Genomic DNA, 26,195 nt, shown 5'->3' on the forward strand with positions numbered 1-26,195 from the left:
GGATGCTACCAGTTTGGCTGGTTCTATAGAACTGGTAGTTCCGAAGAGCAGCTGACACCGAACCGATTCGCTGCAATGATTATCTGGTCATCTGTTTGGCTCACCTGCCCACCCAGGCTCTAGGCTGTCCTTTATCCTATGCTTTTACCTCCTCTGCTACTTTGTGGGGCACAGCTGAGTGCCGCTTGTCAGCTGGAGAAGATAAGTGCTCATCAGAGCCGGTAGTGCACACACGTGTGCAGTGCTCGTTTGGCATGCATGTACATGCTCCCTGAACCGGTTGTTATGCCGGTAGGATCCCACCCCTGAATGAAATCATTATAAAGACTGGTCTGATGAGAGATGAAGCCCTGACCCAGAACACTGGAACATTGAACCATTGACTCAGAGAAAAGCCCCTCCTGGTGCTGATTCAATTTCATCAATTTTAGTCCAAACCTGAACTCAGGCACTGGTCAACAGAATTGCCTTCTCCTTTGCAATTTGTGAACAAGGAACAGATGAACCCAAGGCTATCAGCCTTAGCACTGAAGTAATGAGGGACTCTTTGAAAGGAAGCCCTGCTTAGGTTTGCCTTTGGCTTCTAAAGAGGGCACATCATCAGAAAACCCCTTTATGCAATTGTTCATCGTGATTATTACCTGTATTTTGGGGGGAAAAGAAGGTGCCAAATTCAATTAATAACAAATATGGGTTTGTTCTTCCATGTTAGTTGTTGTTACCTAATCATAGGTCTTCAACAGAAAGGATCTTTTCTTGGATACCTAGCTGTGTCTTAGAAATATCCCTTTCTGACACAGGACTCATACCCATGTCCCAAGTGCTACAGAAAAAAGGCCTTAATTACCCTTATTGAGGGATATATTTTCATGACCCCTATCTCATATCACCATAGTTCTAGAAACTGAGCAGTCATTTTTAGTCTCATTTCAAGACCATGAAATAAGGACATCAGGATGACTGCGCTAAAACATTTTCTTTGGTGTCCTTTGCTTTCTCCTTAGTCTCTTCCTCAGTCCAGATGTGGGGGGAAATGTCATCCTGGATTTGTCAAGCAGAAGCGAGAAGGAGAGCCAGTTTGCTGCTATGACTGTGTTCCTTGTCCGGATGGGACCATTTCCACTCAGGAAGGTGGGTGACACCAAAGAAAAGGGCAGGAAGGAAGTGGAAGTAGATTCATCCAGAGCATTTTCATGAAATTGTAAGTTAAAAGACAGTTTGAAGTTTGAAACTTTCTTCTTTATTTTCAAACTGCGCAATTTCTTATCTAAAGGGAATAATACCCCAAAGGCTTTGAATTAGGAGCTGGCTAATAATAAGAAGGTATGGCAGATTATCCAAGTTTTACTACTGTTAGAGAAAATATTTCTTCTATTCAATTTTTTTTAGTTTGAATATGATTTTTGATATTTACTTTTTCTAGGAACACCTGTATTCTTTGAAACTTAAGGATTGGTCTTAGGTCCACCTTCTGGAAGGATTATTGTGAATGTGTCTAAATGGGCGTTAACTTGAGGATCATTGAGAAGGTGTTGCAAGTGCACAATGAAGTGGTGTGCACAGTTATGGGTGCAAGTCATTGCACACCAATTACTACTGCTGCCAGTAGCCATTCCAGATAATTTGTAGAATTAGCTTTCTCTGCCAGCCAATTAGATTTTACAAGAGAAACATTCTTTGGAGCCAGTATATTAATAAGTGCCATGATTCAAGATTTTTGCTTAGAAAGATTAACTCAGTGGCCCCCAACCTTTTTTGTCCCACGGCCCGGTACCGGCATCACAAAATGATCCATGGACCGGTACCGGCATCAGCACGCATGACCAAGGCAAGGTGAGCCGAGCGACTGGCCAGCCAGCTGTCCCCCGCTTCTCCCCGCCACCTTCAACTCCTCCTTTGTACCTTTGTCGATGGGCTTTTCGGGCTCTTTCTTAATCTCCTCCTAACGCGAGACTCCACCACCATCAGGATGGCTCTTCGTTCGAAGCCGCCCCCCCCCCCCGACGAAACTAAGGCGCGAGGATTCAGTATCCAAATGCCGCTTTCCAACTGATGACCAACAAGCTCACCCGGAAGCACTTTCTCAAGTGCCGTCGAAACAAGATGGCGGCGCCCACTTCTTTGCGGCCCAGTAAAAAATGCTCCACGGACTGGTACTGGTCTGGGGCCTGGTGGTTGGGGACCACTGGATTAACTGATTCAATTTTTAATCTAATAATGTAGCTTCTTGTGAAGGTTCAATACATCACAGAAGAAATCATTTATGTTTTAGGATGTTCCCCAATTTGATACACCTTAGCAATAGAGCTAAAGAAATGCCTATGATGTCGGCTCGTTGTCCCAAAAAGGTATTTCCTCAAATGTGAAAGTACAGAATGTTAAAGAAATATTGTTCTTTTTTTGTTTTCTCAGATACAGAAAAATGTATCAAGTGTCCAGATGATCAATATCCAAATGAGAACCGAGTCCAATGTATCCCCAAAATTCTAACCTTCCTGTTTTATGAAGAACATCTGGGCATCATCCTGGTCTCTTTTGCGTTACTCTTCTTCCTAATGACAAGCCTCATTTTAATCATGTTCATTAAATACAGAGAAACCCCCATTGTCAAAGCCAACAACCGGGACCTCTCCTACATCCTCCTTGTCTCCCTCCTGCTTTGCTTCTTGTCTCCTTTTCTTTTCATTGGCCAACCAAGGAAAGCCACATGCCTTCTCCGACAAACGTTTTTCAGCACCATCTTCTCAGTTGCTATTTCTTCTCTCTTGGCCAAAACAATCACAGCGGTACTAGCTTTCCTAGCCATAAAGCCAGGAAATCGTATGAAAAGATGGTTGGGGAAGAGCTTGACCAACTCCATCATTCTTTCATCTTCTGCTGTCCAAATTATCATCTGCTTCATCTGGCTTGGAGTTTCTCCACCGTTCCCTGACACTGATTTCTCCTCCCAGCCTGGAGAGATCATCCTGCAATGTAACGAAGGCTCTGTTCTCATGTTCTACATCACCCTTGGTTACCTGAGCTTCCTGGCTGCCATCTGCTTCTCAGTGGCTTTTCTGGCCAGGAATCTCCCTGGGGCCTTTAACGAAGCCAAGCTGATCACCTTCAGCATGCTGGTCTTCTGCAGTGTCTGGGTTTCCTTCTTGCCCACCTACCTGAGCACCAAAGGGAAATACATGGTGGCTGTGCAGGTCTTCTCCATCCTGGCCTCCAATGCTGGTCTGCTGGTCTGCATCTTCATCCCCAAGTGCTACATTATCATTCTGAGGCCAGATCTGAATACAAAGGGGCAGCTTACAAGAAATGTAGAAATGTGAGACAGGGAGTTTCTAACAGGCCAGTCCTAGAAAATTGTCCAAGCTGTTCTCCATACCTTAGTGGGCCAATGATTTTGCTTGAAATAATTAAATGGCAATTGGCCGGTAGTCTTTTCTCCTTGTACTCTAGAATTGCAAGATGGCTCTTTTGAACAGCTGAGGTATCATATCTCTCCTGTGCCCTTGGATGTGGCCTGAAATGCTCTACCAAGATATTTTAAATATGACACTTTTGCAATGGGAATTTTGTTGATATGCCAGAAATAATTGAATAATTACAGGAGGGGGCGCTGTAAAAATACCCTTATTTTAGGTGTATGATAGTTTATCTGCAGTTGGAGTTCCTTATAAAATTTGAATCACAATCTCTATGTTATCAACATAAGGAGAGGAAAGAAACACCTCCAGACAAATTAGGATGAGGATAATCTGGATTATCCTGATGGTTAACAAAGTGATTATATAGAAGTTAAAAAACAAAGGAGCTAAAGTACAGCCTCATGATTTTCAGAAAAGAATTCCTACAGAATTGGATAATTGACTGTCCTATGGTTATGTTGTAAGGAAGAGGGATGAGATTGGGCATAAACACACAGTCGAAGTTGGGATAATTCATATATCTTCTGCTTGTTGACACTCCAGATGTATCTGGATGGTCATTTTGACATGAAGATGGGCCCTGATCTGATTCAAAAAACCTTTTCTTTTCTTCTTAAAATGGAAGTTTGCAAGGAAATCATATTCACAAATGGAAGTTATCCTGAAAGAACCACATTTATTCTCAAATTTAGTAGAAATATGTGTGGTTATCTATATCTTTCTTATTGGCTGTGTCATAACACCAAATACATTCACAGGTTTTATCCTCTTCTTGGACTTGCTTCAATATGCAGCATTGAAGACCTTTGCCACACTGTGAGATCTATGAGATAGTTTTGGGGACAAAATCTTTTCAATCTCCTCCTTCTCCTCTGTGGATGTCTTGTCCAGCCTTCCACTGAGAACTGAAGTTTCAAAATAAGAAAATGAAAATGCTTTCTCTGCAAGTTGTAGAATAGAAAAGAGCCTGGATGACACTGGCTTCTGTTCTTTCAAAGCACAGCTGACCTGAAAAAGAATGGAAAGGGGATATTAACAATGTGCAGTAGTATGATCAGCTTTGTTTGAGAGCAAAAGAAAAGGAAGATGATGATAAAAACTGTGGTTGCCATGAAGAAACAAGTAATTTCTCCTCTTGCAGATAGAAATGCGGGCACTTATCTACCCATTCTGCTGAATCATTGTATATCTTCCTACTGACCCCTACAATGTCTGAGGTAGGCTACAAAATGTTATGGACATACCTGTGGGATTTTGTAGGTGGTAGACATGGTGGCAATCTGAGAGGAGATGTCAGTCCCTTCAAGGACAATAAAAATGTCCCTCTGCCTTCTACACATAGTTAGAAACTTGGATCTCCCCAACTGAGAGCAAGTCCAGCAAAGCATCAAATATCACTTGGGGGTTGAAATAATGGACAATTCTAACCCAGGTGGACATTTGGAAGGAACTGGAAATGCTGGTTGATCTCTTATATGGTGAACAAAGAAACAAGAAGTCTTTGGGTGGATGCTCTCCAAGTGAAATGCTATATAAATCAATTAGACTAGAGAGAACCAAAAAGAAAGAGAGAAATAACAGAAAAAGCTAAAAGTTGCAAGAAGAAAATAAAATAGAAGAATTAAAAAAAGCAAAATGATATAAACAAAGTGCAAAAAGTAGCTTTTAATATTCTTTACAGCAATTATAAGTACAATTATAATTATATTTTATCCTCTCTGTCAAAAGTTACATTACATATTTCTATATCTATCCTCTCCAATCATTAAAAACATAAATTTCAAGTTCCTATTTGTGGATTTTTTAATGCAGAAAGACACTAACAGTGTTTCAGTCACCAATAAAGGAAGATACTGCCTTTTCTCTATGACATTTTTCTATCTGTGTATCCATGAATCCGAAAAAGAAACAATATTTATCTTTAAAATCCTCTCTATCAATCTAGGAGTGTGGAACTAATTTTGAAAGCTTTGTTACATGTTCACTAAGCATAATAAAATGCCCCTTCATGTTTTCAAATCTCTAACACTGCATAGCTTTCCAGAAAAAGCCCACGACATAATTTGGGGGAGTCTGTTTTACTTGAATTAATTTAGAAATGAAAACAAGGAGCAACCCTGGCCATCTTTCCTTATGTCTCCATCATCTCACCCCCTCCAAGATTCCTGAGCCACAGAGAGATTCAGTTGCTGAATCAACATTCATAAGTTACCATATATTTAGTGTGTATGTGTGTGTTTGTGTTTGTGTTTGTGGGGCTGGAGGGAGTTTGACCAGTTTTCTTAAATCATAAAATGGCTCTCAGCATTCCAACTAACAAACTCCAAACTAATTAACTCCGAGACAAGCATTCCTCAAAGATCCATTTTATTCGAGTTTATTTGATACTGGCCCATCTGGGAAAACCCAAATCTGAGGGTTCCAGGTTTCCCTTCCCAAAAGAAATTCAAAGACCATCCTTTACACCCACCAGTCCATTACATGACCCAATCAAAACATCATCCCAACTGGAGACATCCCTCCAGATACTCCTCTCCAGGTGCAGGGTAACAGGTCCTTGACTTTTTGAGAAGATTGTTGTTGAGTCTAATCTTCCATCTTTCTACTAATCCCCCCTCCCAAATTCCCAGGCACTAAATGTGGCAACCTCAAAGCTTCCTAGTAAAACATGGCTTCCAAGGCTGACAATTGTTTCTGTTTGCTTATCCCCAACTTCTCCTTCTCCTTCTCATCTTAATTATTGGGACATCATCTCCAAGGCACTTAGATGCTTACAATCTACTATATCTCACGTTGCCCGAGACAGCATTGAATCAAATTACAATTCCTATGTTTTGCATCCCTGCTAAGTGTGGCCAATGAGCAGCAGAACCCAGACTCAGTTTCCTCACTAGCAATTGCACTGAAATCAACAGGTGATTTGAGGAAATGGGACAAGGTGTTTGGCTTCCCTCGCAAGGTATTTTGCTGCCATAATGTCCCTGGCCACCACAGCACAGGCAAAGATCCCGCCTCCATCTTTTTGACTTCTCAGCATCTTTCAAATGAGGCCATGCACCCAAAATCTGCATGAGTTCCATAATGGAGTTTTTCTCACACTAAACATGAGTGTGGTGTGGCAGGCATAACAACAGGCTTGTTATGGGCTCTATTTTATTTATTTTATTTGTCGAGCATGGATTGGATAACAGATAGAAGTATAAACATGATTATCAATACATGAAATGGATAAGAATAAAAGGGAGCATCAGGACAGGAATGGTAGGCGCATTGGTGCGCTTATGCATGCCCCTTACAGGCCTCTTAGGGATGGGATGAAGTCAACAGTAGACAGTCTAAGGTTAATTTTTTGGGGATTTTGGGAAGAAACCACAGAGTCAGGTAGAGTATTGCAGACATTGGCCACTCTGTTGCTGAAGTCGTATTTCCCGCAATCAAATTTGTTGTGGTTTACCTTAAGTTTGCATCTATTGTGTGCTCTGGCCTTTTGCTCTTTAGGTACCCATCTGTCATGCCCCTGTTGGAATCTGATTCCGAGGGAGAGGTGGAACAGCTGACAGGGAGTGGGAGTGTGGCTCTGGTGGCTGTGGAGGAAAATGGAGAAGGGCATAGTCCGGCTGGGCATTCAGAGAAAGACCCAGGCCCACCCCCTCTTCAGGGCACGCATGGAGGAACGGATAAGGGAGCGATGTGGGTTATGGGGGAGAAAAAGGCCCTAATTCCCTTGATTAGCTGCAGCTGGGAAAACTGGATAAAGAGGGTGTTTGTGTACAGCTCCTTGCTGGAAACAAAGCATGAATTATTTTGATTTGTCAAGTCTTATCTGAGTTTTGGCATCCTCCCAACTGTGTGTGTTTCATTATCTTTTGAAATCTTCAATTTCTTATCCTGCCCTGTCTTGTTAATTGCTGCAGCGTGGTTTGTGTTGTTTTTTATTTATAATTTATATGTACTTTGGGTTCGGATGGAATTTCTTCCCTTTAAAAACTGTTCTTGGGAGAGTTTTTTCTCCAGCCAATGATAACTGGACATTGGGGGCCAAGTTGAAGGTATTAAAGGGACTTTACCTATTTTTGTGACTTTGTTGCTTTTTGTGCCACACCCTGGGTCATCACACTCCTCTATATACAAGTACAGCTGGGAATTCTTGCACTCTGCTCAAACATTTGGTTCAGGTTAACTTGTGAAGAATCTCATCTGCCAACCTTTCCTGAAACTAGTCATTCAGGGCAACTTCATTCTGCAAAGGGTGTTTTCCAAAGAGGGTTGTGCAAAAGAGCTCCAAGGCTCAATAGCAGGGTCACACACTCCTCAGCCGTCCCAATGGACTAAGAGTCAAGAGTGAAATTCATACACAGGGATCATACACTTGAGCTGAATGTTATTTCCAGCAAAGAGAAGACAGGGAACTAAGTCTCTTCTATCAACTGTCACTCTGGAATGTTGCGGCAGCCAACTGTCACTGATCAGAATCTTTGTTTTGTTGCTAGGCAACTAACCTAAAGATCACCATTAATCATAATTGGAGCCTTCTGACAATAAATTCCTTGAATAAAATTCTCAGCAAGGCTCACGTCTTCCAGAACTTTAAGCAAAAAAGGCCAATGCAAATTATTAACGACTTTCTCTCCATCTAAGAAGAACCACGTAGCTTGTTTTTTGTTAAGTTGTTGTAAAAATACTGTGACATCCAAATACAGTTCTTGCATTGTCTTTTGTCTTTTAAGTAAAAAGCTACATTGATCTTTCTGAGTCAAGTCTTGGAAAATGTTTTTAATCTATCAGCCAAACTTGAGGTGAACACTTTACCATTCATACTGGATGGGGATTATAAACATGCAATCGGCATCTCCCTGGAGGTCACTCTTTAGGACTCTGAGGGAGATGCATCCTGAGGGTCCCTCATGGTCCCTCCAGACCCTTCAGCCAGATTCTCCTTGGCAGCCATTGCTCCCACTTTCCCCAATGTCAACATATTTGGGGAGAATCTCTTCACTGCAGCCATTCTTAGGTGGGGGAGATCTTCCAAGTCTTAAGCCTCCCCTCTTTTTGGATGTCTGGGTGTTTTGTCATTTTCTCATCACCAAAAAAACTTTTAATTTTATCCTTATTTGATACTCTGCCCCCCCCCCCCACATCTTTGTTTATTCAACCTCTTCTCCATGGGGCTGATTGATGGCTAGGTTCCCAGGCAACCACTGTCTCTTCCCTCATGTTTGATTGGCAAAGGCTGGGTTGCCAGGACAACACAGGCAGGTAAGGAAAAGAGGCAGCCACTGGGGGGGGGGGGAGAGGCGGGTCAGAACTGAGGGAGTTCAAGGGGGAAATCTTCTCTCTTTTAGATGCAACTCTGATCAAATGTATCTCAGAATCAGAAGAAGAATAGAGGGCAAAATGAAAGAATAATTAAACTGAAAATTAAAGCCAAGGGGATAATAAAGATTTCTGAACATTGAAAAAACTTTTTTTTGGCTGCAAGTGGGAAGGGAGAGGAAAAGAATAAAGAGTAAGATTTGGCTGGAGGAGATTGCTTGGAATTTAAAAGTTAAATTGTAATAAGACTTCTAAAAGATACATTTTAATTGGAACTTTGCATCTGAATTGTAACCCCAGGAAGAAAAAGTGAAAAAAGAGAAAAGTGTTAAATGGAACAGGTTGTGTGTATTTGGACTGCTTGGTGACTTTGGGACTTTTGGAAATTATATTTTAATGATTAAAAATACTTGGATGGTTGTTTAAAAATCTTTTTTATAATGGCATCACTTGTGGATGAACTGAAAATTGAATTCAAAAAATATAAAGAAGAGGAACAAGAAGGGAAGGGCTCTTTTGGCTCTATTTTCAACTTTTTAGAAATGGCGATTTTTACCTATGAGAAACTACAAGAACAAGAAGATTGGGACAAAGAAGAAGCCATCTTTAATGAACAAGTAACTTTATCTGGGGAAGAAAGGGGAAAGAGGGGAAAGAGAATGGAGAATTTAAGACCTAAAAAAACAACCAAAAAAAGGGAAAAATAAGGTGAAAAGTGGACACAATGTCAGAAAGCAACAGAAAAGAGGAATACAGAAGAGGGAAATGGAGATGGAGAGACAAGGGGGTAAAAAGGGTGTGAAGAAGCAAGGGAGGAAGGAAGGGAAGAGAAGCTACAAGGGTTTGAAACAAGATGTAAAGAAACAGGATTTATTTAGAGATAATGGGTAAAAATAATAACTGAAAAAGAGATTCTGCAAAGGTACATATAGACTGTATTGTTGTATTTGTATTAGAAATAATGTTAGAAAATTGGAATCACATATGATTACAAAATGGGATAAAATATTCAATGTAATTTAGTGAAACTTTTTTCTTTTTTGCACAAAATAAATGAAATGAAATATGAGAGAATTGAATTAAAAAGGAATGGGAACATTTTAATTACATAATGTTTTGAAAATTACGCGAAAACTATAAGGGTTCCCATACAAGCATAAGACTTATTTGAAAAGGAATGTTTAAGATGTAAAATGTTTAAGATTTAAATGAATATTAATTTTAACGATAGAGTTTAACTGGTATGGATTGTTGTTTTAATTATATTATATATTTATAATTTTTTTTTAAATATAGTGTGTAGCTTTAGAATGTACTAAGCAGAATCCGAATAAAAGTTATGTATTATATTAAGTGTTAAACTTAGGGTAAAGATATAAAGGCGTCATACTCCAATCAGTGATTACAAGAGAAATTTTGTGTTAATGAGAAAAGATAATAGATAGTTGAAACAGGACAGACAAAGGATATAAGTATAATGATTTAAATTGAGATGAAATAAATAAAATAGAATTAAGAGAGTGAAAAGAGGGGAGAAGCTATATAGAAAATGTAGAATAGTAATAAGATATGGAATGGAATATAAAAATGAGCATGAACTTGAATTTATGTCTGAACGAAGAGATGTAACCTGGGATCAAGCTGCTTTCAAAAAAGATCTTTTATGTTTTTATGTTTTGTGTTTGGTCTATATGTTTGTTTTTTAAAAATTAATAAAAAATTTTGGGAAAAAAAGTTTCCAAGCCTTTTGAAGTATTGAGTCTGTAACAATCAACAACGAATAGAATAGAATAGGATAGGATAGGATAGGATAGGATAGGATAGGATAGAATAGAATAGAATAGAATAGAATAGAATAGAATAGAATAGAATAGAATAGAATAGAATAGAATAGAATAGAATAGAATAGAATAGAATTTTTTTATTGGCCAAGTATAATTGGACACACAAGGAATTTGTCTTTGGTGCATAAGCTCTCAGTGTACATAAAGAAAAAACTAAAATACATTCATCAAGAATCATAAGATACAATTGTGATAGTCATAGGTTACTAATAAGCAATCAAATCATACTAGGAAACAAATAAAATAATATAAATTGTAAGTAATACAAGTAATGCTTTTATAGTCATAAGTGGGAAGAGATCAGAATAATAGTAATACAGTCTTGGTAAATAATTTGACAGTGTTGTGGGGATTAAATTTCTATTTTATTCAATCTACTTATTCGTGATTCAAAAAAAGAAAAAAAGCAGAATTTGCGACAACTGGTGGCTGGAGATACACACACACACACACACACACACACACACACACACACACACACACATCACATAGCCCCATATAGATAGATAGGAGATATATATATAAAGACTTTGCTAGTTCCCAGGGCCATGGATTGTACTGAAACAAGATCTGTTGCCTGAAATCTGCATTTTTTAAAAATCCCCTAGGATTGGGTGTGGCAAAGAGAGTTGATCTCTGGGTAACTTCCAGAGAAGGTGGACTCTTCCTGCAGCTCCCTAGTTAAATCTAGACAGTGAAGCCTCAGAGATGCCTTCCTGCCATTTTCTATCTTTAGAAAATGGGATTATTTTCCCGTTCACATAGCAGAATGCTGAAAGCTTCCTATTTGGGATGAGAGGATCCTATGGCTTATTTGGAGAAGAGACCAATTGGATTAATGGCTGTTTTCCATTTCCTTCTCTGGATCATTCCAGATGCTCTTTTGAAGCAGGGTCACTATTTTTGGACATGTCCAGAAAGGATGTTAGTATAGTTGTGATGCAACAGAGAGTCATGGAATTCTGAGATCCGTAATTCACCTGACACCTCTAGAAATAACTGATGTAGACATCCTGAGTGTCAGAAGTGGAATCATCTGCATGATCTTCATCCCCAGCTCCACTGCTCACACCTGCTTTCAAGAGAAAGTCATATAGAGAGAAAGTGATCGTGGTCACACAGATTTAGAGTTTCATATTCAAGACACTCAGGCAAAAGACTCCTTCCCTCTCTCTTTGAGGAGTCTTCTTTCTTTTATTCAGCTGTCTTTACTTAATACAACCATCTTATTTCTTAGCTTGTTCATCTCTGGCTGCATGATAATTTTAATTATTAATTGGTTTATTTTACTGTTCGATGATTATGTTGGAATTTAATTTCATTAGTCTTACATTCTTCATATATTTATTTCCTTCAGGTTTAAATAGTCTTAATTTTCACACTGATGCAAAGGAAGAATAACTGCCCAATAACTGCAATGAAAAAACTAAATGTTACAAGCCTAAGAAACAATATCACAGTCATTTCCCTACTTTTATCATCAGATGTTCTTTAGTGTTTAGATCTGGCCTCAGGATTATAATGTAGCATTTGGGGAAGAAGATGCAACCCAACAGTCCAGCACTGGAAGCCAAGATGGAGAAGACCTGAACAATCACCATGGACTTTCCTTTGGTGCTCAGGTAGGTGGGCAGGAAGGAGACCCAGACACTGCAGAAGACTAGCATGCTGAAGGTAATCAGCTTGGCTTCATTGAAGGCCCCAGGTAGATTCCTGGCCAGGAAAGCTACAGTGAAGCAAATGGCAGCTAGGAAACATATATAGCCAAGGACAACGTAAAACATGGTGACAGAGCCTTCATTGCATTGCAGGATGATCTCTCCTGGCTGGGTGTGCAGGTCAGATTCAGGGAATGGAGGAGAAACTCCTAGCCAGATGGAACAGATGAAAATTTGTCCAGCAGAACCAGAAAGGATGATGGAGTTGGCCAAGCTCTTCCCCAACCATTTTCTCACTTTGTTTCCTGGTTTTGAGGCTAAGAATGCCAGCACCACTGTGATCGTTTTGGCCAACACAGATGACACAGCTATTGAGAAGACAATGCTGAACACAGTTTGTCGGAGAAGACAGGTGGCTTTCCTTGGCTGTCCAATGAAGAAAAAGGAGGACAAGAAGCAAAGCAAGAGGGAGACCAGGAGGATGTAAGAGAGGTCCCGGTTGTTGGCTTTGACAATGGGAGTTTCTAGATATTTAATGAATATGATTAAAATGAATCCTGTGGATAGGAACAAGAGTAGGGCATTGGACACCAGGACAATGCCCAGATATTCTTCATAGGAGAGGAAGGTTACTCTTTTGGGGATACATTGGACTCTGCTGTTGGTTGGATATTGATCATCTGGGCACTTGGTGCATTTTTCAATATCTAAGAAAACAGAAAATAATATTTCTTTTATATCTCTTTTCACCTTTTCACCTTTCAAGAAATATCTTCTATGGATGTCAGATGATACTGACCAACATGGCAGGTGCCAATATTGAAAAGAACAAATGGGAAGTTGGGAGGTTGATAATTCTAATTGTGAATGTGGGAAGATCCCACAAACAGTTCCCTGGATCCATGCAAGAACTGCATCATCTCAAACTCACTTTTCATGATTTTTATGTTTTTGTGAATTTTATGCATTAATGCTGTATTCTGTTATACTATACAAAATAAATAATAGCTGATACTGAGAAACAGGTAATCCATAGTTAAATGGTTAATATGACTCTGCATACATATATAAAACATTTTCTGTCTAACCATCTTAAAAGAAACTTTGGTACAGCTTACAGCCCAGAAAAAAACCTTTTAATATATACAGCTATAACAACAAGCACTAAAAAGAGAAATACCTGTTGCCATAACTACCCTTCACTGATGCAAGCCACCACATTCTCAGCCTTCACTAACCTTACCTTTTCCCAATGCCTGGAAGAAGAACCAGGTCTCCAGATTTTTTTTTTAAAAAGGGGGTGGGGCTGTTGGGTGTTCAATAGGACAGGAGTTGCAGCAGAAAAGGCATGCTTCCTAGGACCCACTACGTGGCAATGTTTTAGGGAACAGACCTAGAGCTTGTCTATCTTCCCTGGTAGGAAAAGCAAATATCATCAGGGAGAGGAAGTCCCAGGCCAAATCCGGTCCATGGGCCTTGTGTTTGACACCTCTGATGGTAAAAAGTAAAGAGGAAAGGAGAGAGACTCCAGTCCCAAGGAATGTCCCATTGCAGTTTTTACCTCTGTTCCCAAGAACACCAATTGAAATCACTCATGAATAAAGAAAAACCTTTGGAAAACCCTGCCTCCTGCTCCCAAACCATGAAGCTAGTCCAGAAGGATATTGTGATTTATGGTATCAAAAGCCACTGAGAAATCCAGTGATGCTTCTTGATGAATGTATCTTTTCTTTTTATGTACACTGAGAGCATATGCACCAAGACAAATTCTATGTGTATCTAATCCTGTGGTGGGATTCAAATTGTTTTACCACTGGTTCGGTGGGCGTGGCTTGGTGGGCATGCTTTCCTACTGACCTTCTCCTGCACTCTCCCTGTGTCTTCAACAGCTGATGCGCAGCAATCCACTGTGCCAAGCAATGCAGCTGAGCTTCAAAAGCAGGAAATAAAGGTCAGTATGGAGCCGGAGCAGGTAGGTGGGCCCACACCTGATCATCAGAACAAACGAATTGGCTCCCAGATGATCTTCGGAGCTTCTGGTTCAGCCAAACTGGTAGAATCCCACCCCTGGTCTAATCACACTTGGCCAATGAAGAATTCATTCATTCATTCAAAAGGCAAGACACAGTAGTAGTCCAACCAAGGAATCTATGATGGTGGTTCTGCTGAATGTGGGATTGTTAAACTGGGGTATAAACAATATTTACCTCTTAACAGGGATGGGATGCAAAAAATTTTAACAACCGGTTCTGTGGGCATGGCTTAGTAGTTGGGTGTGGCTTGGTGGTCATGTGACAGGCTGGGCGTGGCCAACTCAATATCACTCACATCGAGGCACGCATCTCCTCGCCTGGCCTCTCATGACTGTGGGGATGCTGCAACTGTCGTAAGCGTGAAAAACGGTCATAAGTCACTTTGTTCAGTGCCATTGTAACTTTGAATAGTCACTCCACACAAGCAAAGTACAGGCAAAGGAGGGGAAAAATACTCCAGAGAAGTTCCAGAGACAGGAAGTCTAGTCCTGCTAAGAATGTAATAAGGGTTAACGGAGAGTCAGTTTCTGTAAGCAACACCAGAATGTTTCCTTCCTGCCTTCCTTACAGGATTAGGCCAGTAATTTCCTCTAACAACTGGTTCTCCAAACTGCTTAGAATGTTAACAACTGGTTCTAGCGAATAGGTGTGAACTGGTAGAATCCCACCACTGCCTCTTAATCCATAACATGGAAAATTAAAGCATTAGAAATTTTAAAAAGACAAATTTTACCTCTAATAATTGTAAATTTAATTTGCATCCTTTCTTTCACACCTAACCTCTCTGTGCTGAGTTTGTGTCTTTATTTCTCTTGTCCCTTGAACCCAAATGCTCTCCCTCCAGGGTTCCTGAATTAAATCTTTTTTGTTTATGTGGTTCCATGATTTTGATAAAGATGGACTGATTAATTAATTGATTGATTGGTATATCTTATGGCCTGTAATATAAACTGGATTTGATGAGCAAAAGCCATTGACCTGTAACCTTTCCTCAATTTCAAACAATTCAGATGTTCCTGAGAAAGGTGAACATACAAGGACAGTTCCAAACTGGCAAATAGGAGAGAGGTTTCCTCTGATACAAGTAACCTTGCATAATCCACCATGTTCTTCTATCTCTTCCTACCTCATCCTTCAAGGTCTTCTTATTCCTCCCATTATGGAAGACATTCAGCAGCTTGTAAATTAAGACCCCCCAAATTGTCAACCTTAGATGTGTCTCATTTAAAAAGCACATTGATCAAAGTGCTCTGGATGAATCCAGTATCCTTTTCTGTGATGTCACCCACCTTTCTGAGTGGAGATGGTCCCCTCTGGACAAGGAACACAATCATAGCAGCAAATCGGCTCTCCTTTCTGAACCTGCTTGAAAAATCCAGCACGGCAATTTTCCACACATTTGGACTGAGGCAGAGACTAAAGAGAAAAACAAGGAATGGCAAATGTACTATGGTAGAACTAACCATCAATGAATAATGGAGGTGGATATACTGTAAATATCAGCCTAGTCAAGCTGGATTTCACTTAGGTAAATAAAAAAATTCTAACTCCCAATGTTGCAGGGGATACAACGACTGGCAGATTCTTCACTTAGTTTTTCCCCTTTGCCTTTGTGCTATCAAGTTGCAAGAAAGGACATTTCTACTTAATAAATTCTGGAGAGGAGCAATTGAGAAAGGATTTAAGCATGAAGTGACAATTAGTAGTTTTTCCACATGGTTGTATTAACATGCATTCCTCTTTTCTTCATATACCCAATTTAAAATGTATTGTTTTATTCATATTAATGTTTAGAAGGAATTTTATTCTGAAAGTTTTATGAAATTTTTATTTTGCTAGATTTATGAAACAGAATAAAACTGTGATGATGAAAGAAACTTCTTTCCAGTTGGATCTGGAAAGTTTTCTACTGGACTACATGTATCATTGCAAAGCCACCCCATTTGTAACCACCTCCCAGTTAAGATATAAAGGAAAAATTCATTACAGATCAGGAATGCCAACCTTAATGGATCTGTTCTTTGTGGATTTGTATATTTATTTGCTAAATTTATATGGTTGCCATGCTGGTGAACTAAAACTAAAAATGACTGCTTAGTTTCTAGAAGTTAGAGATATACAGATAATCAGAGTTGGAAGGGACCTTGTAGGTCATCTAGTCCAACCCCCCACCCAAGCGGGAGACCCTACACCATTTCTGACAAATGGCAGTCCAATCTCTTCTTGAAAGTCTCAACTGATGGCGCTCCCACAATTTCCGAGGGCAAGCTGTTCCATTGGTTGATTGTTCTCACTGTCGGAAAGTTTCTCCTTGTTTCCAGGTTAAATCTCTCCTTGTTCAGTTTCGATCCATTATTCCTTGTCTGACCTCCAGGAGCTTTAGAAAATAGCTTGACCTCCCTGTGGCAGCCCCTCAAATATTGGAAGACCACTATCATGTCTCCCCTGGTCCTTCTCTTTACTAGACTAGCCAAGCCCAGTTCCTGCAACCGTTCCTTGTGTGTTTTAGCCTCCAGTCCCCTAATCATCCTGGTTGCTCTTCTCTGTACTATTTCCAGAAACTCAACATCTTTTTTATAATGTGGTGACCAAAACTGGATGCAGTACTCTAGGTGTGGTCTTACTAAGGCTTTATAGAGTGGTATTAGTACTTCCCTTGATCTTGACTATATCCCTCTGTTAATACAATTTAGGATTGCATTAGCTTTTTTGTCTGGTGCTGCACACTGCTGTCTCATATTTAGCTGGTTGTCCACTAAGACTTCAAGATCCCTCTCATAGTTACTGCTATTGAGCCTGGTTTCACTCAGTCTATATTCACTCAGTTTAGAGAGATGAGATGCAGGTGAGGTCATGAGAATATCTCCCTCAAAAAGGAAAGTCAGGAATTTTTTCCTGCACCACTTGGGACATGAGTAAGAACTCTGTGTCAGCAAGAGATATTTCTAAGGTCAAGCTAGGTATCCAAAAAAGGTCCTTTCTGTTGGAAAACCACAATTAAGTGATACCCACTGGCATGAAAAGATAGAGCTATTATTAGTTAAATTTGGAGCCTCCTTTTTCCCAGAATTTAGTTTAGTTTACTTTATTGTCATTGCACCTCATACAACGAAATCAAACACCATCTTCAGTACACATCATGACCATGAAAATAAACACAAACACACATCCTTCACACTCCACACATTGCATTGAAAACCCCCGACATCGCACCAACACTGCACTATACAACACTGCACTATACAGCAGAATTCAACAGAGCTATTGCCCTGGGATAGAAGCTGTTTTTCAACCTATTTGTCCTTGTTTTTATTATCCTGTCTGCCAGATGGTAATAGTTCAAAAAAAAAGGGTGCCCAGGATGAGATGGATCTTTGAAAATGTTTTGAGTTTTCTTAAGGCAGCGGGAGCTATAAAGCTCTTCCAAAGAGGGGAGAGGGCAACCAATGATCTTCTGGGCAATGACATTAACTCTCTGGAATGCTTTCCTATCTGCCACTGTGCAATTGGCAAACCATACAGGGGTGCAGTAAGTTAAGATACTCTCTATGGTGCAGCGGTAGAAGGTCACCAACAGTTTTTCATTCAGTTGTTGTTTTCTGAAACATCTCAGGTAGTATAATCTCTGCTGGGCACCCTTTTGACCAGGGCTGCAATGTGAGCACCCTAGGTCAGGTCCTCTTTTATGGTAACACACAGAAACTTAAAACTGGCCACTTGCTCCATTTGGTCTGCATTGATAAGCAAGGAAATTTAAAGAGAGATTTAAAGCAACTAACAATTAAGGTAAAGAATTGTATTCAAGGATATACCATATAAAGTGATAAGCTGAAGACCAAAACAAAGTAACTTTCTTTTTCAGATCATCCTTCATTTCTTCCAATATGAGGATGGGCTTTTCTTTGGATCAAGTCATGTTTCAGTGCTTTTGGGTTTTTTGGATCAGGGCACATCAAAACAGTCATTATGGTTTCATGTGAACTGAGAGCCTTGGACCTTTTCTCCAGGAGCAGAAGACCTATTCTTCTATCCCCAAGGCATGAAATACAACTGTGGATAACTCTGACTAGGTATGTTCTGTTTAATAACATTCCAGATTATACACCTGCCCAACCATGGCAAGCTAAACTTGAATTCCAAAGCTCATTTTCCAATGGTATCAACAGGAAGTGAATCCAGTCTTGATTAGAATTATCCTTGTCTCTTTTACCCCACTGGGAACTTGGGCCTTGGAGAAAAGAGTTTCATTATATTTTGCTACTCTAAGGAAACATGGAAACAAGACAAGTTGATGCTATCAACATCAAAATCCCCAGCATTTGATGGCAATAACAATAGCACTTAGACCTATATACCGCTTCACAGTGCCTTACAGCATTTTCTAATTGGTTTACAAAGTCAGCATCATGCCCCCAACTATCTGGCTCCTCATTTTACTGACCTCGGAAGGATGGAAGACTAAGTCAACCTTCAGCCAGACAGGATCGAACTCCTGGCTGTGGGCAGAATTAGACGACAAGACTACATTCTAACCAATGCACTACCAAAGTTCCTGGAAAAAATGTCCCCTTTCACTAGCTTTATACAGATAATAGTTTGCACAGGGGACACAAAATGGGGACGAGCGGTCTGCCACCTCCAAGTGGTGTCCCCTGGATGCGCGGAAGCCGTTAAACGCTGACCGTAACTGAGAGCAGACCCTCCGACGACAGGCCCACGCGACAGGCCGGCTGGAGTACTCAAATGCCGCATCAACATGGTGGAAAGGTCCACTACTGAACACACGCCCAATGCTACCGCGTTCTGGGGAACCGACGGGCGCAGGAGACCATTGGCCTGCGTCAAAAATCAACGAAATGGTCCACGCGGAAAGCACGGCACACTTGCACCATGTGAGAAAGCTATGACGGCCGCGTCCGGGTCTGACGCGCACGGAGACTACCCGATCCGTGTGAAAATCGCAAGCGGGAACAGAGGATTGCCAGACGCTCAAGGTGGCCACCTGGAACGTGGATTCGCTGACTGGACGCTCGACCGAGATCGTCAGGGCCATGCGGGACAGGAAGCTGGACATCTGCTGCCTCCAGGAAACTCGCTGGAAGGGCAACAAGGCTACGACTATAGACGGCTATAAGATCATATACACCAGCTGTAAGGAAAACCGCGGCGTGTGTAGCTGTGGTTGTCAGTCCCAGCTGGCAAAGCTCCGTTGCAGAAGTTAAGCGCCTCACAGAACGACTGATGATAATCGTCGTAGCGACCGAGAGGCAGCGCCACACATCTTGTCCGCCTACGCCCCTCAGACCGGATGTCACGAGGAGGAGAAGGATACCTTCTGGGAACTGCTCGACATCCAACTCAGGCAGATCCCATATGAAGACGACATCATCATCTCTGGCGACCTGAATGGTCATGTAGGGCGGACAAAAACGGACACCAGTGCCACGGTGGGCATGACACAGGTGATATGAATGAGAATGGCCAGAGGATCCTGGACTTTGCCGACTCCCATGATATGACCATCACGAACACCTGCTTCATTAGGCGAGAACCCCAACTCCTCACCTACCATAGCAGAAATGGGAACCACCACACACAGATCGACTACATCATCGTACGACGAAGAGCCGCTAAAACGTGCTCAACACCAAGGTGTACCCGTACGAATCGAGTAGTCAGCACAGGCCGCTGATGGCGAAGATCAGGATCAGCAAGCCCAAGACCAAGATTGACAAAAAGAATGCAGACCAGCCACGAATCAAGTGGTGGAACCAGAAGAAGATGGCGGGACCCCTCATCAAACCGGAGCAGTTCCTGCAGATGGTCGACGGGCCACAGGAAGCGTGGTCCATGCTGAAGAGCACTGTTCACACTGCTGGCTGCCAACAGCTTGGTTGTACCAAGCCAGGACGGAGACGCATCGAACGAGATACATGGCTCTGGACACCGGAAGTACAAGATGCCGTACACCTGAAGAAACGGCTCTACAAGGCCTTTCTTCAGGACAAGACCAGCGAGAAGCTCATGCGAGTACAAGGCGGCCAAAAAGGCAGCCAAGAAAGCAGTAGCGACAGCCAGAAGCTCCCACTACGACGACATCTACGAGAAGCTGAACACGCGAGAAGGCGAGAATGAGATCTACCGCCTAGCCAAAAGCAGACACAGGAAGACCCTGGACATTGACCAGTTTCATGGGATCAACGACGAAAGGGGGAAATTTGATCGTCAACCCCAGAGATGCTGCCGAGAGGTGGCGGCAATACTTCGAGAAGATCTCCACCGAGGAGTTCCCACACCCACGAACCCCGCGAGGTGACCCCGTCGAAGGCCCAGTCTCAGGCATTCACGCCAGCGAGGTCACCGACGCCATCAAGGCCATGAAAAACAGTAAGGCAACAGGACCAGATGACATCCCTGCCGACTTCTGGAAAAAGGCACTACCGGGCTCGGCATTGTGGCTGTGCGAGCTGTTCAACAACATCGTCTCCACGGGAATAGTGCCACACGACTGGTACCGCAGCACCACTGTTCCGATCTGGAAGGGAAAGGGCAGCCCAGCGGACTGCTCCAACTACAGACCGGTCAGGTTACTGTCACACACTATGAAGATCTTCGAACGCGTCCTCGATAAGCGCATTCGGGACATCGTCGACATCAGCGCCAACCAGGCCGGATTCATCAAGAACTGCGGCACCACCGATGCCATCTTCGGTGTGCGGATGCTGATGGAGGCTCACAGAGAGAAGAAAATCCCGCCCCACACCGCCTTCTTGGACTTGGAAAGGCCTTCACCGAGTCCCGCACGATCTCATCTGGTACGTACTGCGAGATCACGGCGTGCCCGAGCTACTCGTACAATGGGTCCAACTCCTATACAGATGTCACAAAGTTTCAATATCACCCTCGGCGTACACCAGGGCTCTGCTCTCTCACCACTGCTGTTCATTCTGGTGATGGACACAATTACACACGACCTGCACACGCCCGCCCCATGGATGCTGCTCTACGCCGATGATGTGTTCCTGGCCAACCTGTGCAAGGCTGAACTCGAGCACCTAGTCCAACAGTGGCACGACCGCCTCGAGCAGTTCGGGCTCTGGTTGAACCTAAAGAAGTCCGAATACCTGACCACTGACAACGAAACGACAGGCTCCATCCACGTGAACGGGCAGGAGCTACCGCGCGCCTCCACCTTCAAGTACCTGGGAACTACTCTTGGGGAAGAAGGCCTACTACAAACTGAGGTGGCAGCCAGGATCAACGCAGCGTGGGGCAAATGGAAGTCCGTCACGGGCGTCCTCTGTGACAAGAAGATGCCAATGCACCTGAAGGCGAAAATCTATAACTCTGTGGTGCGCCCGTGGCCATATACGGCGCAGAGTGCTGGCCGACGACCAAAGAAGTCGAAAGCAGACTCCAGACAATGGAGATGCGAATGCTCCGATGGTCGGTAGGCCTCACCCTACTCGATCGCGCAGGAATGAAGAAGTGCGCAGACGGTTCAACGTCGTGCCCATCCCCACGGTCATGAGGCAGTCCCGGCTACGATGGTTCGGCCATGTGAGTCGCGCCAAGGAAGAATCCATCATCAAATCTGCGATGAAGGTGATTGTCGGAGGAGCGAGACCGCGTGGTAGACCTAAGCAACGCTGGATGGACACGATCAAGGCCGATCTAGAGATCGCGAAGGCAGACCCGACATACGTGGCAGACAGAGAGGCGTGGAAGCAGTACTCAAGGACATTAGCGGACCTCACCAGAGCGCGAGACAAACGCTGAAGAAAAAGAAGAAGAAGACAGGGGACACAAAATAGCCTAAAGAATTATCACAAGGCATCCCATGTTGGACATAGCTGAATCAATTTGAAATAATGTTCCATATTACAGCATCTGAAAGACCTCTTATCAATTGTACTGAAGCCTCCCAAGCCATTTAAGAAAATTATAAGGGTTCTACTCTCCACATTCAATTTTCAGCGAAGGCCATTGTTTTGGGGGAATAGCAGAGGTGGTATTCAGCAGGTTCTGACCAGTTCTGGAGGACCAGTAGTGGAAATTTTGAGTACTTCGGAGAACCGGCAAATACCACCTCTGACTGGAGATTTTACAGAATCCTTCCCCTGCCACGCACACCAAGCCATGCCCAAAGAACCAGTAGTAAAAAAAAAAAATGAATCCCACCACTGGTGAATAGGTTTAGCCATTTAAAATGTGTCTCAAGGCTTTGGAAAACAGAGAAAAGACACCAATATTTCACCTACCTTGTTGAGCAAGTTTAGCTGTGAAAGAGCATCTTGGTCAATAGTAAGTCTCTGTCTTTCAAAACTGCCTAGTTGCTCTGTAATGGGATCCTCCCTGGAGAGAACTATCATGCTTAAAATGTTCAGATCTGCTGCTATATCCCCATTTTGGTCCAAGTACAGTTTCAAGTGGGAAAGATTGCAAAACTCATTCTTTTTCAGAAATGGATGGAACTAGAACAGAAATATCCAGGATTTGTAACAGCAGAAACATTGTTTCTTTTTTTTTCTAACCCCACATGTTTTTTTTTCACATTTGAATCTTTCTACTACAGTTGTCTCACTTGCAAATATCCTGAGTCGGAAGAACAAGTGTTATCAGTATCCCCAAAAGAGAAAAAAGAAAAAGGTTCAGCAAAATTAGTCAATCATATGTTGACAATATATATAAATTGATAAAGTAAATAATTAATAAAACTGGTAAAGTATAGGGATCATTCTAGGCTGGGTCACAAATTGAACAAACAAATAAATGCACTATTCACATAAAGTCCTTGAAAACTACAGGGTAATTACCAAAAAGCCTGAACTGGTCAGGAAGATAGTTGTGAGGCTAATTATGTCCCAGGTAAACCAGACATGAAAGATGGTCAGATGAGGTAATTCTACTTCACTTTAATGCTACATTAGCAGAATTTTGTAATTCTGAATGTACAATTTTCCTACCAACTTTTTATTCAGCCTGAAAATCCTTTCTCACTTTTTTCTCTTACATTACATAGATGTGGGCTTCCAGATTTTATCCGATCCTTCCTTAGGGGCAGCAACTCTTCTTCCTGTCCCCAAAGTCATTCTCCATCTTATTACACTTCCTAAATAGATTATGGAAATGCTGATGATATAACTTGATTTCAGTAAAACAATTTTTGATGAGATTAGGAATCTAGTTAAGTGATGGCTGGATGGTATGATAATTATCTGAATTAAAATTGACTTGCTATCAATAATTTTCAATGCTCCCCATAAAACTCACTAAATAGCCATTTTTTATTTATTTAATTTATATTGCCGCCTATTCATTCATGGTGACTCGAGGCGGCTTACACAATGTAAAACCATATTTAAAACTAAAAAGAAAAACAATAAAAACTAACAAAAAGAATCAAATGAATTAGTAAAGTACAATAGAACAAAATTTGGGAAAAACAAAAAACAAAACAAAACAAAAAACAAACATTAGTCATCTATTCTTCTATGTTTCTGTAATATAGAAAAGTAGAGTTGAGTAATCATGATTTTTGGATAAAATATTTATACCAATTGATAGACAAAACTATTATGAACTTATTTAAAAATATAAAGCATCAAGAAAAAATATTTATAATTTTCTAATACAGATAAATACATAAACAAAAGCCACTAGAAAAGTTTTTGTTTTTTTAGCAACTAGGACTTAACAATGTATGGCATAGCTTATAAGAAAAAGGGGATGGCAGCTTTAATATACACATTTCATCAAGATTTCATTTGTACATTTTCTTATATCTATGTATGTGTGTTTATGTGTGTGTTTGGTATTTATGTACACTGGTCACTGATTATAATAAATTAGTAGTATGTCAATGATTGGATAATTAACATTATGTAATTGGATGAAAATGTCATTAATGATGCATTGGAGAAAGGATGATGGAAATTACACTTGATAAGAATATTTGTGAAAATGATCTCAAAATCATAGACTGCAAAAGAATTGTGAGTTGGAAGCGTGACGCTCATGGAATGAAGACAAATCCATCCATAAAGGTCCCAGGAGTGAACATCCTGATTTTGAGAAAAATTAAGACAAGTAGAAAGTCATCTTGCAAGCACTACATTTTGAGAAGCACAAATACTGGATCAGCTTTAGAAAAAGACAATGAAACCAAGGAAGAGAACAAAGGAGTTGATCTTAGCCTTAAGGAAGACAAGTAGGAGAAGAGCTAGGTTGCTCTTTGAGGGCTGAAAATAAGAAGTTTTGCTTCTTTATGATCTCGATGAACTGGAATCATAAAGAAACAAAACTTACAACCCAGTGACCTACTAGTGAGCTTCGATGTCATATCCCTCTTCACCCAAGTGCCAATAAAAGAAGCCTTGACAGCCATCCAAAACAAATACAACCCCCCCAGCACATCCTAGATATGACCAACCACTGTCTATCCAATACATACTTCACCTACAACGGACAAAAATACAAACAAATAGAAGGAGCACCCATGGGATCACCCCTCTCACCTGTCATCGCAAACCTTTACATGGAACACTTTGAAACACAAGCTCTAGAAAAATATGATCACAAACCCAAATTCTGGCTCAGATACGTAGATGACACCTTCATAATCTGGCCACACGGGAAAGAAAAGCTGAACAACTTCCTCACACACTTCAACATCCTACACCCCAAAATACAATTCACCATGGAAACAGAAGCTAACAATCAACTTCCCTTCCTAGATGTCTTGGTATACAAAAAACCCAATGGCTCCCTAGGACACACCATTTACCAGAAGAAAACACATACAAACCGCTATCTACACGCACTCTCACACCACCACCCAGCACAGATCAATTCTGTAGCTGAGACACTCATCTCCAGAACAAAATGCTTAGCTGATGAACAACACCTAAAAACCGAACTAAACACTCTCACCAACATACTAACAGCCAATGGATTCCAAAGAAAGAAGATTACCCACCTAATCCAAAAAGAAACCCCAACCAAAATCCAAGACAGAGAACAAGAGAACGGCAAAGCCCTCCTCCCATATATAAAAGGCACTACAGACAAAATCAGCAAGATCCTCCAAAAACACAACATTAAAACAGCATTCTGCACAAACAGAAAAATATCCACCATCCTAAGAAACCCTAAAGACAAAATCGAGTTAGAAAACCAAGGAGTATACGAAATCCCTTGCACCGCTTGCCCCACCACATACATTGGACAAACTAACAGAAGAATAAGTGCACACGTTGAAGAACATAAGAACTCAATCAAAAAAGAAGAACCAACCTCTTCCCTGGTCCAACACCTCAAAGCCACAGGACATGAGATTGACTTTAAAAATACCAGAACTATCGCCAAAACCGAACACTTCAACAACAGAATAATCAGAGAAGCCATAGAGATAGAAAAACGCCCACACAGCATGAATAAAAGAGATGACACCTCCCGCTTACCAGCCATTTGGAAACCTGCCCTCATGAACAGACGAGTACCTAACATGATGAATGACACCAGACCCACACCCACGAGGGCCACACAAGATGCCACCACCACACTTCCATGTAAAAAGCAAACTCACACCCACACAGAAGATGAGACATGACCACAGACCAGAAGCCGTACTGCAGCTGCATCACTACCCACTTCAAACCCCTCTGAGCCATACATGAAGCGAACTGACCCCCACCATGAAGATGCAGCATGACCACGAACTCGAAGCCAAACAGCAAGATCACAGCTCACCAGCTCAAATCCCCCAGTAACTAAGACCAACCTGAGCACAACCAAGCCCCCACCTGAACAGAACACACCTCCAGCCAATCAGAACATGGCCAACCCCCAACCAATCAGAACACAGCCAAACCCCAACCAATGAGAACACACCCCACCCAATCCGAACACAGCCAAGCCCCCACCCAATCA

At 41.6% G+C, this 26,195-nt stretch overlaps 1 protein-coding gene and 1 long non-coding RNA gene across 6 annotated transcripts in view; one reads left to right on the top strand and one right to left on the bottom strand.

Annotated features, from left to right (window-relative positions):
- The window catches only part of LOC148131977 (vomeronasal type-2 receptor 26-like), a 153,565-nt gene extending 137,411 nt beyond the window's left edge, over nt 1-16,154 (top strand). For 2 of the 5 annotated variants that reach the window (XM_087953842.1, XM_087953843.1), the window contains 3 exons: nt 1,005-1,131; nt 14,121-14,348; nt 15,275-16,154. In XM_087953842.1, coding sequence (XP_087809968.1) covers nt 1,005-1,131; nt 14,121-14,348; nt 15,275-15,453 — 534 coding nt within the window. In that variant the 3' untranslated portion in view covers nt 15,454-16,154. Of the gene's footprint in view, nt 1-1,004; nt 1,202-1,423; nt 1,756-2,412; nt 2,519-14,120; nt 14,349-15,274 lie in introns of those variants that run through there. The other 3 variants (XM_087953840.1, XM_087953841.1, XR_015747207.1) reach the window with 2 other exon arrangements.
- Nucleotides 10,636-15,704, bottom strand: LOC148131981 (uncharacterized). The gene is made up of 2 exons (XR_015747218.1): nt 15,554-15,704; nt 10,636-12,938 (listed from the first exon to the last, which is right to left on the bottom strand). It is a non-coding gene; the product is annotated as an uncharacterized LOC148131981 (long non-coding RNA).
- Nucleotides 16,155-26,195: the final 10,041 nt, after the last annotated feature.

This window comes from Notechis scutatus, chromosome 2 (genome assembly GCF_049901735.1).
Source record: "Notechis scutatus isolate UNSWTSFEM ecotype Mainland chromosome 2, rNotScu1.2, whole genome shotgun sequence".
NCBI classification, from domain to species: Eukaryota; Metazoa; Chordata; class Lepidosauria; order Squamata; family Elapidae; genus Notechis; species Notechis scutatus.